The sequence below is a fragment of the Parambassis ranga genome, chromosome 15 (genome assembly GCF_900634625.1).
Source record: "Parambassis ranga chromosome 15, fParRan2.1, whole genome shotgun sequence".
In the NCBI taxonomy this organism is placed as follows: Eukaryota; Metazoa; Chordata; class Actinopteri; family Ambassidae; genus Parambassis; species Parambassis ranga.
Genome location: NC_041035.1, coordinates 19529849 through 19547546, shown reverse-complemented (window position 1 = coordinate 19547546; position 17698 = coordinate 19529849). Strand labels below are relative to the sequence as shown.

General features: G+C 45.7%; 1 protein-coding gene across 6 annotated transcripts in view; it reads right to left on the bottom strand.

The window, feature by feature from the left end:
• Positions 1-17614, bottom strand: part of cpeb3 (cytoplasmic polyadenylation element binding protein 3) — a 30129-nt gene extending 12515 nt beyond the window's left edge. The window contains exons 1-5 of one of the 6 annotated variants that reach the window (XM_028422733.1): positions 17321-17614; positions 14767-15695; positions 9828-9981; positions 3713-3769; positions 588-611 (exon numbers count right to left, since the gene is read on the bottom strand). In XM_028422733.1, the coding sequence (XP_028278534.1) occupies positions 588-611; positions 3713-3769; positions 9828-9981; positions 14767-15695; positions 17321-17459 (1303 nt within the window). In that variant the 5' untranslated portion in view covers positions 17460-17614. Of the gene's footprint in view, positions 1-587; positions 612-3712; positions 3770-9827; positions 9982-14766; positions 15696-16003; positions 16262-16728; positions 17134-17320 lie in introns of those variants that run through there. The other 5 variants (XM_028422736.1, XM_028422739.1, XM_028422738.1 and 2 more) reach the window with 5 other exon arrangements.
• Positions 17615-17698: the final 84 nt, after the last annotated feature.

Here is a 17698-nt window from a genome sequence, read left to right as displayed (position 1 = left end):
GTGACCTTACACATGTCACACAGCAGCCTCCGTCCTCACTGAAGAAAGACAGAATGAGTTAATAACAATAAAGCACACCAGATCAGAGAGGAGCCACAGTGGAAGCACCCATCTTTGCCATCAAGATGATGAATCACTTCTGAGTCAGCATACTCTGTCAGGAAACCTTTAAAATCAATTTTGGAAGCTCTCCAACCAAACATGCTACGAGATTTGCTCTCAGGAAAGGAAGTCCATCCCTGAAAATGTTTTTTTTTTACCAAGCAGACATCACAGTTAAGACAACTGACTCAGAATAGAGAGAAAAGAAAATGGTCGGATTTTTTTTTCTCTCCCCCATCAAGCAAAACAGGATTCACATGAACAGATTTGATGGACCTTTGCCCCCCGTCCTGATTAAATGCACAACATGGAAAACACCGTGTCAAAATTAATATGATTTCATTCAATCACAGCACAGATGAAAAAGCAGATAGTGACACCACACTAAACCTCCCACCCCCCCTCAACCCTCAGCTTTGAAGAGAGAGAGAGAGAGATGCGGCCGGCATGGCGAGCAGAACCCCAGAGAAAATGCCACACGTTACCTCTTCTGCGGCCATAGCTCCGGGCTGCTTGTCAGCACAGTGGGGGAAGGAGAGAGACACAGGGAGAGACAGAGGGTCGGGGCAGGATAGGAAAGAGATACAGAGACATGGGTTTTGTGGAAATAAACCAAACCAGGAACATCTCTAAAAGGCAACAGTGAAACCACAGATGGCCACACCTAAGCTGCAGCAATGGGACGAGAGCGATTATTACAGCCTGGCACCGGCCCACAGTAAACCTGCTCCACCTGCCCTGGCAACGGGCGCACGCTGATGCCACGCAAGTAGGGAAGGGCGATAGGCGAGGTTTATTCCACGCAAATGGCTGGAGATATTTAGCTGCATAATGCATCGCCCTGTAGCCAGAGATTGTAATCTCAGTTTAATGAACCTGCAATGGCTCCGGCTCCTGCTAATCTGTGAATATTCACAAATGAGGCCATAAAGCGGTGCGCACGCAGGACTGCAGGCAGAGCAGGTTAGTCATTATCATGGCCTTGGTAAAATATTAAAAGCTGCTTGCAGGTCAGGTACGGCAGGCCAGGTGCGAGTGGAAACTTCCCACAGGATAAGGAGAGTGCACGGACGTGGCTTGTCACAGAGAGGAGGATAACGTGCAGAGAGAGAGAGAGAGAGGAGAGCAGGCTCTGATGTCAGGGATAAACCCATGTAAATCTATGGAAAGACTTAAAGGTGTGCACCCAACAGGTCACATGCACCGGCTTCCAAAATGATCTTTTCCGATTCTCATTTCTCTGCCACAACTTAGTTAATTTAACAAAAGTAGACTTAGAATAATAAATAATTCACTAAAGGACTATTTCCTGGACTTTTATCTGGGTCTGAGCTCTAACTTTGACCCCCAAACTCACTCCAGTGTCCTTATCTCAAGTTCTATAGTTATCAGATAACAGACACAGTGTGACTTCCTCCATCCTCAAATGTCTTTAAAAAGGCTGTGAGAAACTATTAAGTGCACCAAACATGAAATTAAGTGTGTCTTACAGGATTCCGACTTCATACAACCACCAGTTATCATGGGATCAAATCAAGGGATTATTAGCAAATGCAGCCCGCTAAGAGGTCTTTGTAAAAGGTGCTCAGGTTGTGTTCACACCTGACGACAACCTCCAGAGCTGAGAAGTGAAGCCAGTCCAAAAACTGCAGTTCCACCTGCAGCCTCTAGGAGCTAACTCTAAAAGAAAAGGTGAGTCAAATCTGCACAGACCTCCATGTCATGAGGGGTAATTGTTTTTGTTTAGTATTGCCTGGTCTGGTGTTAAAATGGCAGAGCTCCTGTTATTTTTTCCTGTTATTCAATTTAAAAATTGACCTTCACGCTTAATGTAGCTCGAGATGTACATGCGAAAACACCAAATCTTGCCTAATCCCTGAAATGTTCCCACAGGCTCTTTCCATTTGAGTCTGGCTGTGCTGAGAATTGAAACCACAATGGAGACAAAATGTGGTTTAATACAGTTCAAATGCCAACAAACAGCAGGAGGGGTAACTCAGCACTAAACAGACCTTCCTGCTCCTCTAAACTCATCAGTCACAAAGCTCAGACTCAATGCCTCAGAGAACCCCCAATATGGGCCTTTGCATTGTGCGGGCTCCATTATGTGACTTGCCCCTCTGGCTTCTCTCTGGGAATATATTGTCTCTGAGCCTCTTCTCTCTTGCCATGTTTTCATTAAACAGATCTGGCTCTAAAATCAAAAAACCTGGGCCGTCTCTCCCTCTGCAGCTTTGCCCTCTCACCGTCTGGCCATCGGCAGAAACAAAGTCACCTAGCAACCGGGATGAAATGAAGAAAGCGCTACGCTGGGAAACCATCGGATGCCTCGGTGAGAGAGAGAGAGAGAGAGAGGGTAATGAGGGAGAGGAGGACGGAGACGAGCGAGGGGTTAAGAATAAGTACAAACTTTAACCTAAGTGGGTCTGGGAGAGAGAGGGAGAGAATGCTTTGAAGGAAACTTTGGTGATTCCTCTGGGCAGGATGGGCAGGATGAGTTTGAAGCCTTGGAGGCTGTCAAGTGAACAGCAGAGATAAATCTGGAAGGAGGACCTACGCTCACTGCTCTCCTCCCTTTTCTTCTTCACCTCGAGTGCTAACACGGAAAGTGGAGCGTTTACAGGTTTTCACTGCATGACGCCTCAAAGCTAATGGGAAGAAATGAAGTAGAAACACACTGTGAAACTCTTTTAAAGTTAAAACCAAAGCTTCCCCGTCGACACACATCACAGGCTACGACGGAGGGAGCCCGCTCTGACAGACTTGTTGGAAGATCTGGACAGATCTGTGCTCGCCTGAGCGTAATTCCCACGACACAACATCTTAACATCAATCCCGAGGATACAGATGATGAAAAGAACAAAATGAAGAAGGAGCACCAGTGTTGTCAAGATGATGCTGAAACTGCTGCACTGAGGAAGTTTTTTTTTTATGTTAGATATCCTCTGCTTTTTTTGTACCCCGTGGGCAAACTGAGCATGAGGAAATGAGGGCTGTCTCTGATTTAGTTTGATCACATTCTTGATATCTTTGCAGAGCAAAGACTGCTCAGAAGCGGCTGGAAAATTTCGTGGCATCCATGAAGCAACATACGGGATAAAGGGCTGCTTTCCCTCTGCTGTCACTGCTGGTGACACCGGCCGGCGGGACACTCTAGTCTTACATGTCAAAGTATTTTGGGAAGTGCTATTCACAGCTCGTGCTTCCCACAGTGCTAAGAGGTCTGTCCTAAGTTTATGGTGTCAGGGAATCCAGGCCATAAGGGTAGGCAGGTGTACGCAGCACATACTGACACACAGGCACCCTGCAGCTAGGACATATGTTTGTCATGTAACAGCCTCTCATTTTAGACACACACACACACACACAGACACACACACTACATTCACTTGGTGACCCGAAACACCTTTTCCACTTGTTTTTTTCCTGCTTTTTGATGCTATTTTGGTCCTGGTTACCACGGTTACATCTCCTGCCTGCTTGACATGATTTGTAGCCACATTCTGCTTCATGTATGATTTCAGAGCCTGACCATTGCAGCCGTATGTAACGCAGTGGACACACTAGACAAAGAAAAAACCATCATAAACACATTAAAAATGTGACTTACTATTAAGCGGCATAATGTGGTCCGCGCCCGGATGATGAAAGTTGAGGCCCATGCGTCCTATCGGAGAAAAACAAAAGAAAAAGAAAAATTACAAAGAAGGGAAAAACATGGAAGTTAATTAACAGCCTGTATGGAGACATTCATATAATCTTGGCAGCCATGATGAAAAACAAAGACAACAGAAGTGAAAAAGGAAGTGGACACACACATTCTTTTGTTGTCACATAATCTCACACCCGAGCAAAAGCCTCCCTCAGAATTCAGAAACAGTATCAATGTGCGCATGCTGCACGCGCCCTGGCTATCAGTGTTTTCGTGGAAAAAAAAAAAAAAGGTGATGAGGGATGTCTAAACATCCTGGATTCCTCATGTCTGTCTCCATTGTCCGGTTCGTACAGGAAACGTCACGCTGATGCAGAAATAGCTTCACCTGCTTCAGGATGACACACTGCTGTCAACACATTTACAGATGCACACGGCCTCTGTCAAAATCTGCCAGCATCAGCTTTATGCTCGACACACAAGCTGCAGTCATTTAAAACAGAAAATGAAGGAACATTTTCACTTGACAGTTAAACCTGGGGCTTAATGGCTAAAAAGGGGGCTCCTGCAATGGATATCTGGCTTTACTGCAGGTGTATGTTTCCTGATGTGTTGCGTGGACTTTGAGGGGCCACCCGGCTTCATGTTGCAAGCTGTGGCGCAAACAAGATGTTTCAAAATCTGGCCACAGAAGATACACAGTGGGGACACGGAGGGAGCCTCACTTCCTGAGATGGAACCAGCAGTTAGACCTGAGAAGAAGGCCAGGGAGGGAGTGGCAGCCACCCTGCAGCTCCACAGATGTGGATTTCCACACTGTCAGAATCCCGCGACAGGAGGGATAGTTGGGGGACTAGAGGAGGGTGACAAGCTTCTGCATTTCTGTGTTTCTGTGTAGCCATTTCTAACAACAGAACAAGCCTCCATCCTGACACTTTAGGGCTGTTTCCACCTCTATAGAACGTCCCATTACATTTTCTGCATCACAGCTCCTTCCAGGCTGTCATCTAAGTTCAACAGCTGTCACGGGACAGCTTCACAGTGTATCGGTAAACGTGTGGGAGGTCTATTTGTTGGGTCTCCAAACCAGATTACAGGGTGTAAGCACAAATTTCTGATTGGCTAAAGCGGCCTTGAATGATTAAGTTGTGTTTAGCTTCAGATCAGGCTGTGCACTTTAACCTAGTACTGCTGCAAAACGATCAATACACCCCCTAACACACTACAGGCTGGGAGACTACAGACATCAAACATCAAAGCTGTGACTTTGCTGATTGGAGGGCAAATGTTGCTACAAACGCATTGTCTTTCTGTCTACATTAGTCATTTAAAGAGACACGGAGAGTGGTGGGGGGCAGTTGCCCCTTTTGAAAGCCTTTAAATAACTCTGGGCATGTGCCATCTGCTTCCCCCAGGAGCTGAGCAGCGGGGCCTGAGGGGCCCCCTGAGCTGCTTGCTGCTGTTCTGGTGACATTTCCTCACAGACAGCCTGAGCTATTCTCAACCTCACCATGATGGCAGCACAGCAGAGTGTCCACTCAGGAGACACACGCCATTCGCTCTCCCGTGGGCACTGATCCAATGGGCGATGCCCCCCCCCCCCCCACCCCCTTCACATGCCTGACCTGATGCGCAGCCTGGACGATGACCTCGCTGTGACCGCTTCGGTAGAAATGGGTGGAGTAAACGATGGATTAGTTGCATAAAGCCGTGAATTTGAGATCTGGCGCTCCAAACATAACGTAACCATGGCACAGCCTTTAAGAGGAGTCAGATTATTGACATGACATTTAAATGACAGCTGCTTTCAAGCTGTCAGCGTTAACTCCCAGGTCACATGACTTTGCGGTAGTTGTGGGTATTTATCGGTTATAGTTACACATATGGTCACGTTATAGGTCTGAAAAAAAACAACTTCAACTACAAAAATGGCAGAAATAGCCTCCCAGTATGCTAACTATTAGCTTTCAAAGAACCTGTTCTGTGTCTTGTAAAGAGATGGTGACTGACAGATGGACTTTTTTGCACCTTTTCTGGTGCTATTAAAAGCATCTGCTTCTCAGTGACGTTAATGTTGTCGATGAGTTTAAAGAAACTTAACTAAAAGCTCACTAAATTATAAGAGATTCACTGAATTTCTTCAAGGGGAAAACCAATCCTGAACGTTACATACCAGATAGTGTGAGTGAAAATGTTGTATAATAAGGAGAAACACCACTTATGAGCACAGCCAAACAAACGTCTGAACATCTGGTGAAGGTGAACAACCCCCATTTATGATCAAGCACACTACAAGTTCATGTTATATTTTCCACTAGCTTCCCTGCTGCTAATCACCACTAACAGCCTCCCATGTGTCCTCCTCTCTGCTCCTCAGGCCCATGCTTTGCTCCCTCTGGTCCACATTATAACACAAGCATAAGCCCCCAATAACACCTTCGAGGAGAGAGCAGAGTGGGTGTGCCGACAGTGAGGTGTGGAAATGTCAGCAATGATGAAAAAAAAAAAACACCTCGGCAGCAGGGTGCTGCAAAGCTGCGCTTCTTGCTGACTACTGCCAAAGAGATCTTTAATTTCCAGCACTATGCTGGCAAAACATTCGACACACAGCCAACAGATGCACAGAAAGCCTGAGAGGGATGTTTGTGTCTGTAAGAAAACAAGCCGAGAGATATTTTGTGTGCCTCTGTTTGTCAGAATGGCCTACTTTTTTCACTTTAAACCCTCAACAAGGCGACTACAACAGGGCCAAAGTTCCTCATACCTATCTTAACCATGTCAAGCATAAAAAACGAATGTTAAGGACACATCCGGTGATAACACCCGACACGTGTCAAATCTACCACCCACATTTTCATAAAAGCCGTCATAAAACCATTATGTCCCTTTTAAATAATATCTGAGGATCTACCCTGCTGCACTCCTTGGCAGAGACAGTCACCCTTACAACAGCATGTCAAAGTTGTGCAGTAAAAAGGGACAAACAAATCATTTTTAATAGACAAAACAAGCCCGGACTTGTTTTGTTGCCTGAAGGAAATTAGCTCAGTCATGCTTGCAGGAGTCGTGAATTTTCCACCACAATACAAAAAAACGCAGCGCTCTGAGGTTGCACTTTATTGGAAGCAAGGTGCGATCTTACCTTTAACACAGCTAATAAACACATCACCCTGTCACTACACGGCCATTACACGACCGTTTAAAGTGCAGAGACATTGCCTCTAAGGCTGAAATTCTCTCATGTGTTGTTAACGATAAGGGTGGAAGAGTCTAGAGAGTCAAAACTGGATCATCGACCGAACTATTAACCCACATAAATACTGACCTTGAAGTGGATGTGACCTAATATCTTCCTCTACAGGAAGAATGAACCTCTCTTATGGCTTAATTAGACTATTATTAAAAAAATGTATGTTCTCCCATGATATCTGCTCCTGTCAACACAGAGTTTCCTGCAGCGCTTTATAGTTAGAGCGGCCCTCGCCTTGACTACATCCCCAAAAATGCAACATGCCGTCCCTTTGTTGCACTCTCACACACAAAAAGGCAATGGAAATCGTAACTGACGTGTGAGTAGGATCATGTGAGTCAGACCGGCTGAGGCAACGTGTGTGTGTTCAGAGAGAGACATTATGGGTGGGGTGGGATCCACACACAGCTTCCACAAGGACTAAAGGGACTTACTAACACTTTTGAGCGTCTCAAGTGTCTTAGTGACAACATCTAGAGATGGTGTGTGGGGAGAGGCTGCAGACACGCGTCTGCTGAGCCATCCTGTCCTCACACAGCAGGCAGAAAAGTGCACAGTGACAATGCTTTGCATGGAATGTCTCAGCTGATTTACATGTCAGCAACAATTTGGATGTATGCATGTGTGAGACACTACCGCTGGCTGTCAGACTGGTGGTGTTTTTCCAGACCGAGGGGAGAATCTCTGGTGTGTGTGTGTGTGTGTGAGCACACGTGAGCTCAGCTGACCCAGTTCAGAAACTACATACAGACCAGTGTGTGTGTGTGTGTGTGTTGCTTCAGACAGGGTCTGTTTGTTCAGATGCCCCTGTGGTCCTGCTCCCTCTCAGAAAGGGATACAGAGCTTTAAGAAGGTTTGAAAGGACGGCGGGAATAAGGTGTCTCTCTCACAGAAGCCGACTCTTCTCCAAACAACAACAACAACAAAAGAATCAAGACGGCTTCGCCCTCTTCCTGTTCAGAGCGACGGGGGGTGCGGGTGTGGTCACCTCACCATTCCTATCCGCATCACTGTGCAAGTGTTTTCCTTTTATTACAAAACATGCGTACGTACAGGGACTCATAAAACACGAGCAAGGAAAACAACTATTCCAAGCACAATGAGAACTATGCAAGAAATGTCTGTGATGGGATGGATGTGGGTGTGAGTCCGGAATGCAAAACTGTGCCTATTACTTAAGAATGGTGGTTCTTACGCTGGTGAACAACAGCATCCCTGAAATGGGAGGCCACCCTTAGTACAACTGAGACCAAGAAAAAAATGATAGTTTATTATAGGCGTGACTACTACAGAGAGCAAACATCAGGAACAGTGTATAATGTTTAAAACAACAGTACAACTGATGTGAATTCTCTCGCTTTGCTGGATCAGGTTGGACTGGTCACACCTGTCCAGTTAACAGTGCCAGTGTTCTCATGTTTCTGGCTACATTTTACACTCAAAATGGGCTCTAGATGCCAACCAGGGAGCGCTGCTTGGGAAAATAGACGATGACATTCTGCTACCTCAAAGGGAGAAGGAGGTCAACAAAGACACAATGTTGGGAAGGGTGCACCTAAATATGAGAACATTTGACAATATAAAAAAAACTGCAGTTCCACATATGGCCTCTGGAGGCTGGCTCCAGAAGTGAGTAGTTGGTGCCAAATGCAGGAGGAGAATTTTTGTATAACTCACTTTTGTTTCATTATATTAAGATTAAAATGTTGACATAATTAAGGTGGTGTCTGCCAGGTCAGACTTCAACTGTCCACCTTACTTCTTTGCCTGTATTTGGATTAATTTGGAGTTGAGGCAGACTCAGGCTGGAGCCTCAGACTCCTACAGGTGACACCGCACAACCTGTTCCCAGTGTGCATTGTATTTCTTATTCCACTGACCGACACAAAGCAACAAAGACAGAGACATGTCTTAATTACTTTTAAAAATGCAGCCACATAGTTGACATTATACCAGTGAGAGCCGTGTGTGCAGGTGTCTTTTGCAGCATATTACATGGCTGACGGCAAAGCTCAGACACTGAGTGGGTGTGCTAGCAGGGTGGAGCTGCAGTGTGGTCGGATGGCTTAACTGCAGCCCCACAATGTCTACATGACGACAAGCAAACAGAAAGAGATTGACGAACGCACCGCCCATCATGAGGGAAGCCCTGCAGGACGTTACAACACCTTTCCAGAGCCGCAGTGATCATTCTAACAATGCACGCTCAGCAGAAGATGGGGAAAACAGACTCTGTGCTATGGGAAACGACATGCTCTGCTCATTATGTACCCCTCCCATCAATCTTTCCATTGTTAAGATGTGAGGATGGAAGAGGATAGAAAACCCCCCCACACCTAACCTGACGGGGCCCCCGTCTGGGAGAAAGAAGTTTTTTTTAATAGACATGTGACCGATGCTATGAAAATATTGACTTAGAAGTCCAGACATACATGGAGGTGGTCTTAAAAAGGCATGGAGAGAGGGTTCAGAAACACAACTACAACACAATCCACTACACAAAAACTACATCTATATAATAAGAAACATTGATATGACACAAACACACAATCACAAATGAAGACGGAAGACCATTGGAGAGCACCTCTGGTCCACTGCACACACAAACAGCAACACTTATGTGAGATTTTGCAGGTAAGGATCAAAATGTTGATTTAATATCCGTGTCAATTTCAAGCAGAACATGATGATCCATACTGGATATTGATTAAGAGATTGGCAAATCAAAAAGTGGTGATATATAAATATTGATCAAATGCCCATGAAGCAAAAAAAAAAAGAAAATACTGTAAGCATGAGGTATGATGTATGAATATTCCTAACCTGCAAAATGATTCCTCCATATAATATCAGCGATAGTCATTGGTGGGCCACCGGCAGGGTGTGGTTTACCTTTGTCATGGTCAGTCCTTATCATATCCATTAAGGAATTCTCCAAAGAGTGCAAGCTAAAAGCATCAAAGGGCCGATTCCGGTCCTGCAGAAACACAGCAAAACAGGAAGAGGGCTGGGGTTAGAGTGACCACAGAGGATCATATGGAAACCAAGCACAGGGGAGGACATATTTAACACCCCCGTACAGCATACACAAGTACAAAATATTATACATAGTGTCATGTATGGTACAGAAGTTCCTAGGTTTCTTCCCGTGTTGTGGGAACACCCATTAAGACATCCAGAGTGTGATGCTCACACTTGAACTTGCACACAGAGCTCCCTGTTGAAATTCTGGTTGGTTGATTACCTTGCTGAAGGGCAGATCACTGGCAAGTACTGACAACTCCCCTTTTTGTTCAGAAGGCAAAACAGGCAGGGATTTATCCTTATCTAGCTGGACGCATAAAAATAATGAGACCAACTAAAGTTTACATGTTTAAAAAACAGAGAGAGAGAGAGAGAGATAATAGAAGGTATGTGCCAGCTCACAGGGGGTGATGGTGAACAGAGATATATCTTTTTTAGATCCAAATCAGCTACAGTTTTAGGAAGAGACAGGCCCAGAGCAACCCCATCTGTCTGGATTCTTCCAATTTAGAAAAGAAGCCTAAATGAATCAGTGATCAATGAGTCACGTATTGAGAAATAAATCCAAAGATGGAAGGAACTGAACTAAAATATGATCATAATTCTGAAGGATTATGTAAAGATGTTATGAAAGACAATCCCATAATCTGGAGGTCAATCTTTAGTTTTGAAACAGCCCTCGAACGTTCAGCCACGTGGCTGTCGGGTGCAGAGATAACGTTTGTTGTCATTTTGTTTTTTGATCTGAAAATGTCCTGCTCTTACTTGCAGGCAGGCTGGTGCACTTGAGAGCAGCACAATTAATACTACAACAAACGCTTTACAGTTACACCACTCACCGCTGAGGAACTGTTTAGATTCCCATTGTGCATGAATGAATTTATGAGAATGACATGTGTGCCAAAGGTAAGGCCCGAGAGTGTGTCTAACCGGAGCTGCAGGGCTGGAGCCTTGGCAGCTGTGTCCTGTGTCCGCTGCCCGAGCTAGGGGCCACATTGTTTGCACACCACAGCTATTGTTGCCCATTTGGCTGAGCATTCAAAAGCGTTATTCCCCCTACTCTGGACCCGACAGCGCCACACAGATAAAAATCTGCCCACTTGGTACAAACGGTAAACACTTAAAACGCTGAGCTAGTTAGTTCCCTCGCCTCTCCCCTCTGACACATGTGGATGACCACAGTGATGGGCACGGGTCGAAGAACTCGCTGTAGACAAAATGGCCTGAAAAGATACTAAATACTCAAAACCCCAAACACACTTAAATGCATCACATAAATTTCCAGAGCGAGGAATGCAGGTTGAAGTCGACCTTTCCTGACTCGAGTGCAGCTCATCTTTCCTCACAACCCACAAACAAGAGAGAGGAGCAGATAAGAAACAGACGTAGCATTTAGGATATAAATGTATACCTGGTTTTAATAAAGACAGTCTGCTCAGTGAGGTTGAGTGTTGTAATCAACAAACAGACACATGCATTTAGCTTTTTTGCTCAATGATGGAGACAAGTGGCAGGTTTAAGAAAAACTAAGTTGCAAACTTCCCCATGTGACTGACACTGGTCACACCTTAAACTTCTCGGAGCTGCTGCCGTTTTGCATGACCATCACACAGCATTTGACTGCGGGACTCGACCTGTCAGTCTGCCTACCAACGTCCTTCCTGATCTGATCTGATGTGATTACAATCACAGAGGACCACACAATAATGGCCATCGTTTCACATCAGGGTATCTCCCGAGATGCTCATGTGATTTCGCGTCTTAAGCCTCACGCCGACATGTTAAGTTGAATTCCACGCATTCCTCGGCCTTTAAGTGGCAGCCAGCAGCAGCAGGCGAGTATGAGCACATATCGGAGCACATGTGACTCAACATTTTAGCCTGAGGTTTATCAGGGCCGTGTGAAGGATACCTGAGGAAGATCTAAACTTTGACAACTGGTACACCTGTCACCAGTTGTCCACATGACAGGGCAGGGCTGGTGTGTGAGCCTGCTGCACGGCTCAGCGGTTTCACTTCAGTAAACAGGCAAGTTGACATGTGGCACCCTGACCTTGCAGCCTGGTGATAACTCTTCTCCAATTATGGGTGTAAACTGTTCAGCAGCTACGTGTGAGAAATAGCCGAGAAGTAATAGTACCACAGTGGAGAAAAACCCTCTCTCTCTAACTCATAGATAATGTTTTGTCAAAAAGTCAGATAACCCCACCAACCTCACACAAGGAAGAAAGAGGCCTGTGCAATACTTACTGCGATATATAAGCAAGTATCAACAGAAGCACCGGCAACATAAGGGCATATATTTATACTATATTAGTATCAGAGTTGGCACTGCAACTGTCATCTTCAGAGTCCATTTATTTTCCAGATATTTCTCAATTAATTGTCCATCAAATGCCAGAAAATAGTCCTCACAGGCTCCAGTGGGTGGAGGCAGATTATTAAAATTGCATATATTGCCAGACCTAATTAATTAATAGTAACAGAAAATACTTCAATTTCTAAGATATACTCCCAATAATGGAAAAAGCTTGAGTGAGAGTTAACTTGCACTACTTCTCCGCTATTTGTTTGAGTTTGACATCAGTAAACAGAACACATATACAGCATGACACATGGCCCCCTGACCTTGTCTCCTGGTGATAACTCTGGCTGTAATCCAGCCAGGTCAAGAGAGAACACAAATAGAGGCTCCGAGCAGAGGAAAATGAGCAATAAAGCCCGGAGAGCCCTGAATGACACACACAATCACTATCTCCTCAAAAGGACATATACGTTTCAAGTCCGCTGGAATTTCAGCCCCTGTGTTGAGCTGAGTTTCGTCTGCATGTGTAGACGGTTACAGGTTAACATTTTGGCTAACTTTCCGCTGACTCTTTGATCAGGTGAACAAGTACTTCATGGAGGAGTATCAGGCTTATTGTTTTTTTTTTTTTTTACACGGCTTCTCTGTAGAGGTAAAAGTGGCTATCTATGTGGAAAAAAGGCCAAACAGCAACTATTCAACCAAACATGTCAATTAAGGCAGCTGCTTTCTAAACACTAAACCTTATGTGTGTGGTCCAGAAAGAAGTACAATTATTTACATCATCTAGAAACACAGTTTCAAGCTAATACTGGTATTCATTTTAGCATTGTCATGCTAAACCCGTTTTGTTAGGCTAGTGATATGTATCTACAGCCAAAAGTGCTTCCCCATATTCAGACTGCAGGCCCGTTCACACTGGGGAAAAAAATGTGGCTTAAGCAGGATTTGGCCACATCCAGATCAATCCAGATGTGTTTTTTTCCCGAGTGTGAACACCTCCAATCCGGCTGAATCCAGTTTGATTTCAAGCCGGCTAGATCCAGCCTCGAGAGGTGGATCTAGCCGGATTGGCTCAAATGTGGCTCAGGTGTGAACGCAAATGTGGCTAGCGAATCTGGCTAGCCACATTATTAGCCATATTATGAGGCGCCACCTAGTGGTTTGGAGAACAGCAAACACGCTGGATGAAGCCGGATTGAGCAACTGTGTGCTAGCCAGATTTGAAAATAGGTCTGAACGCATCCAGCTTAAAGGCTGTCTGGGCTCAATCCTACTCTAGCTGGAATGACTTTCTCCAGTGTGAACGGGGCCTAAGAAACTCGATATTTTCATGGCAAACATGCTAACAGGTCATGAGTTGCGTTGTTTAGCACAAACAAGACAATTCATGAAGCACTAGCTATGTTTTTACCTTGAATAAAGTTAGCTGTTGTTTGGCTTATAAACAGCAGAGACGCAGACATATAATGTCAGCACTTGTAATAGTTTACATTCCAACAAAACATTTAAGAAACGTGCTTAATATCTGCATATTTCTTCTGTAAATAGTCATTTATAAAAAAACTCTCTCTAACTTCCGGGTTCCACCTTCCCTCCGTTTTCATTTCGGGTTTAAACTCCGCCCACTAGCCAATCACAGGCCAATCAAATGTGTGTATGCATGCTGCCTTCAGGGACTGTAGAAAGTTTGTCAATTAGGAGGAGGCCGATCAGGAAGTTGTGTAAATATTTGAAATATTAACAGAAAACAATCAACTATTTTAGCAGTATATTATTTAGCTCAGTGCTCAGAATTAGTAGAGTCTTGCAAAGTATTCCTCGTGGACTAACACGACAGGTTTCACTTACAAAACACATGAAGTTTGAAGGTTACTCGCTGATCGTTTTTTCGTGTCTTTTCAACCTAAGTTGAGAATGTTACGAGAAGCACCTGAATGCACCGTGTGTCCTTTAAACCCCACGGAGCGTGAGCTGGCGGAAGAAATGTTAACCGTTTGGTGCAATGCTTGGTGCAAAGCGAGCCGTTTCTGCGGCTTCGTGTCTGTGAGTGTTTAAAAATAGCAACGGTCAGTGATGAATAACACTTTAAGGACTCGCTGTCTCATTCGATTTATTTGACCTCCACTTCGTGATCTCCCTGCAGACGAGCTGCTGACAGCTACCGGCAAACATCCCCACACGGTCATTTGTCACCGGATAGCCAATATCGCATATTTAAAATAGATATTAATCCACATTTTGACAATATCGATAATTGCAAGTCTGCCCCACATGACCGTGGCGCCGTTATTCAGTATAATATAATGAATCCGTGGTGAGTTCAGGGTGACCTTTTCCTTTGGTTATAGCCTAAACTGACATATAGGTCTTATACATTTGAGACTCCCACTCCTAATGACAACATGTCCCTGACCCTGGGAATGAATTTACCTGGAAAGGCAGTATGTTGTTGCTGTTGTCAGTCCTAAACGCGCTGTCCTCCATCCAGGGTTTGGGGGTGAGGGGACCGGGTCTTGGGAATTTTGGGGGTGCAATAACATTGCTGCTATAGGGCTTTTTCATCGGGGAGATTGGGTTCAGGGGTGACGGCACTCCGACGCCGACTCCAACCCCGACCCCTACCCCGACGCCCACCGCTCTGCGCGGGTCCCTGCCTGCCTGCAGCCCGCTCCAGGGGTTGGAGGCTGTGCTCCATGCGGCGTTCTGGTGATTATTCCAAGCGGACGAGGAGGCAGAGGAAGTCGATGACGACCCCTTACTGTTGTTCATGATGGTCTGATAAGCGTTTCTCTGGGGGAAGGGGCCTTGACTGGGGCTGACAGGGGATCTCCTCTGCTGGGGCTGCTGCTGCTGCTGCTGCTGGGCTTGCTGTTGATGCTGCTGGGACTGGGGAGCCAGGCCGATCTGCGGGGAAAAATTTCCCCCGAAGACCGGGTTGACGTGATGGGGAAAGTTCTGGAAAAGCATCGTCCCGTTCACTGAGGGTATTCCCTGGAAAAAGCTATCGTCCACGGTGTTTGTGGTCCCCGTGGACCAAGTGCTCCCAAACGATGAAGAAGGGGAGGAAAGGGGGCCGCCGGTCTCCTGCGGCTGGTGGTGAAAGCTCAACCCGGGCAGGATCGGCGACTCCATCGGCACTTTGTCCTTGCTGCTGCTGCTGCTGCTGCTGCTCAGCGCTGAAGCCGCTTGGTTGTTCCCGGTCGTCGGGCTCTCGGACTCGGACGATGAAGAAGTGGGCTCCGATGACGGGGTCGGTGTGGAGGGAGGAGGAGGAGGGTCTACTTGCGTCGGATCTTGCTGATGGTGAGGCTGGGCTTTGTTTTTGTCCATCAGTAAATCATCCTGCATGGTTTGCCAAGCTGCAACAGGGGGAAACAGACACGAGGAGTTATTATGATTATTGTTGTTGTAAGTGAGGAGATCACACACCGGGCTGCTGCTGCTGCTGCTGCTGTAGCATCTGATGAACTGGGACAAGTCCGGCAAGGGAATGATGTTAGAGAGACCAGGCAGCTGCAAAGCGAATGCGTGATCACCCATTTAGCCGAGGAGGAGAAGAAGAAGAAGAAGAGGAGGAAAAAAAACACACACTTCCACAAAGAAAGACTACAGAATGATTCATAAATCCCACAAATTACACACGGAGCATATGGCAGCAGATATTCACCAGATTTCGCCACGTCTCGTTTTTCCTTCCACGCAGGAACTCCGGAGCTGCAATGTGAAACTGATTCAGTGTGTTTTTTAGCCCAAGGACCTCCCCTATATGTTCATTTACATACGTCAGTAAATACAGCTGTCCTTCAACAAGGTTAAAAGACACACACACACACACACACACACAGAGAGAGACACGACCACGGAGCGGTTGGTTAAACTGAAATGACTCCCAGAAGAAAAGGCACACTTCGTCCTATTTCTCATGCAGCACAGTGACGCACCTGGATCACAGCTTTTACGCACAGCTCTCACATATACCGGCAATACTGTAAAGTGACCTATTATGACATCAATGCATGGTGAACAAGACTAATTCAATAAAGGCAATGAAGTTGATTGAGTGTGTACAGCATTATAATTTTTTTTTTATTATAGCGCAAGGGACTCTGCCCGAGGTCCGCATTGGCACAGCCACGGATTTCCACTTGTATGTGCCTTTTTACGCACTGTACAATAACATGAAGCCATGGATGTTATATCACAGAAAACACTGTTCTATATATGAGCTGAAGGCTTCATGCAAAGTCCTCATTTAATTTCAAAGACAACGCCTTAAACAAACAAACAACAACAGCCTAAACACCATGAAGCCAAATAAATATTCAGATGCAAAAATTCAACAGTGAGCATGCAGGGCAGAAAAAATGTAAACACACACCCCAATATTCTTACATTTTGCAAGCAGCTGCAGTGTAACAGCTGGATGCACAGGCAGAATATGACAATGTCAAATCATGACAAGGTTAAAAAGAATATTCTCATTTTAGACTTTAGTCTGACAGAGCCTGGCTGCAGGACAGCAAGCAGAGAGGCCTGGGTGTCACAGTCTGAGGACTTTGGAAATTAACACTCCAGATGACATGCCGGGATCATCTCAGCACCACGATGGCAGCAGTTCAAGTTGGACTTTCCGAGGTAATCGCAATAGCCTGCGTTGCACACACACCCCAGCAGTTAATCCGTGTTTTCTCCTCCAAGAGCAACGCTTCCAAGGTCATCAAAACAGCATAATCAGCAGCCCTCAGCGGCCCTTCACCACACACACACACTGCCCAAACCTGAGCCCTTCCACTGCCTGTTTATCGCTCTGATCAAGACATCCGATATACATTTCATCAAGCTGTCTTGCCTTGAAATCCCCCTTCTCTAATCCATATGTGTCCCCCCCAACACACACACACACACACACCTCCATACAAACGACAAAAACAGCATGCACATACAGCGTGGTCGCCTCTCTGCCCTGACGTGAAGTTTGAATTACCTGTATCGTTCACCTTTTTGGGACTCTGTAAAGATATTTCAGTTTGCCTCGTCTGGGTTTTAGATATGACAAACGAGCTATACCCTTGTGTGCCGAGGTAGTCAGCAGTTGCCTCAACAGCTGATTGACTGCGGCGCATGGATGATGCAGCGGAGGCTGTTGGGAATTGTAGTTTTTCTCGGGGACGCAGCGTTCCTGCTCAACAAACAGCCTTTTTCTTGACTGCTGAGGTAAACAAAATGTCCACATCCAGGTCTCAACTGCACAGCTACAGACTACAGATGAGGTTACACGAATAAGCAAGGCGTTAAAGCAGCAATGGTCATATTTCTGACTGACAGCAACAGCCTCTCTCTCTCTCTCTCCCTCTACTACACA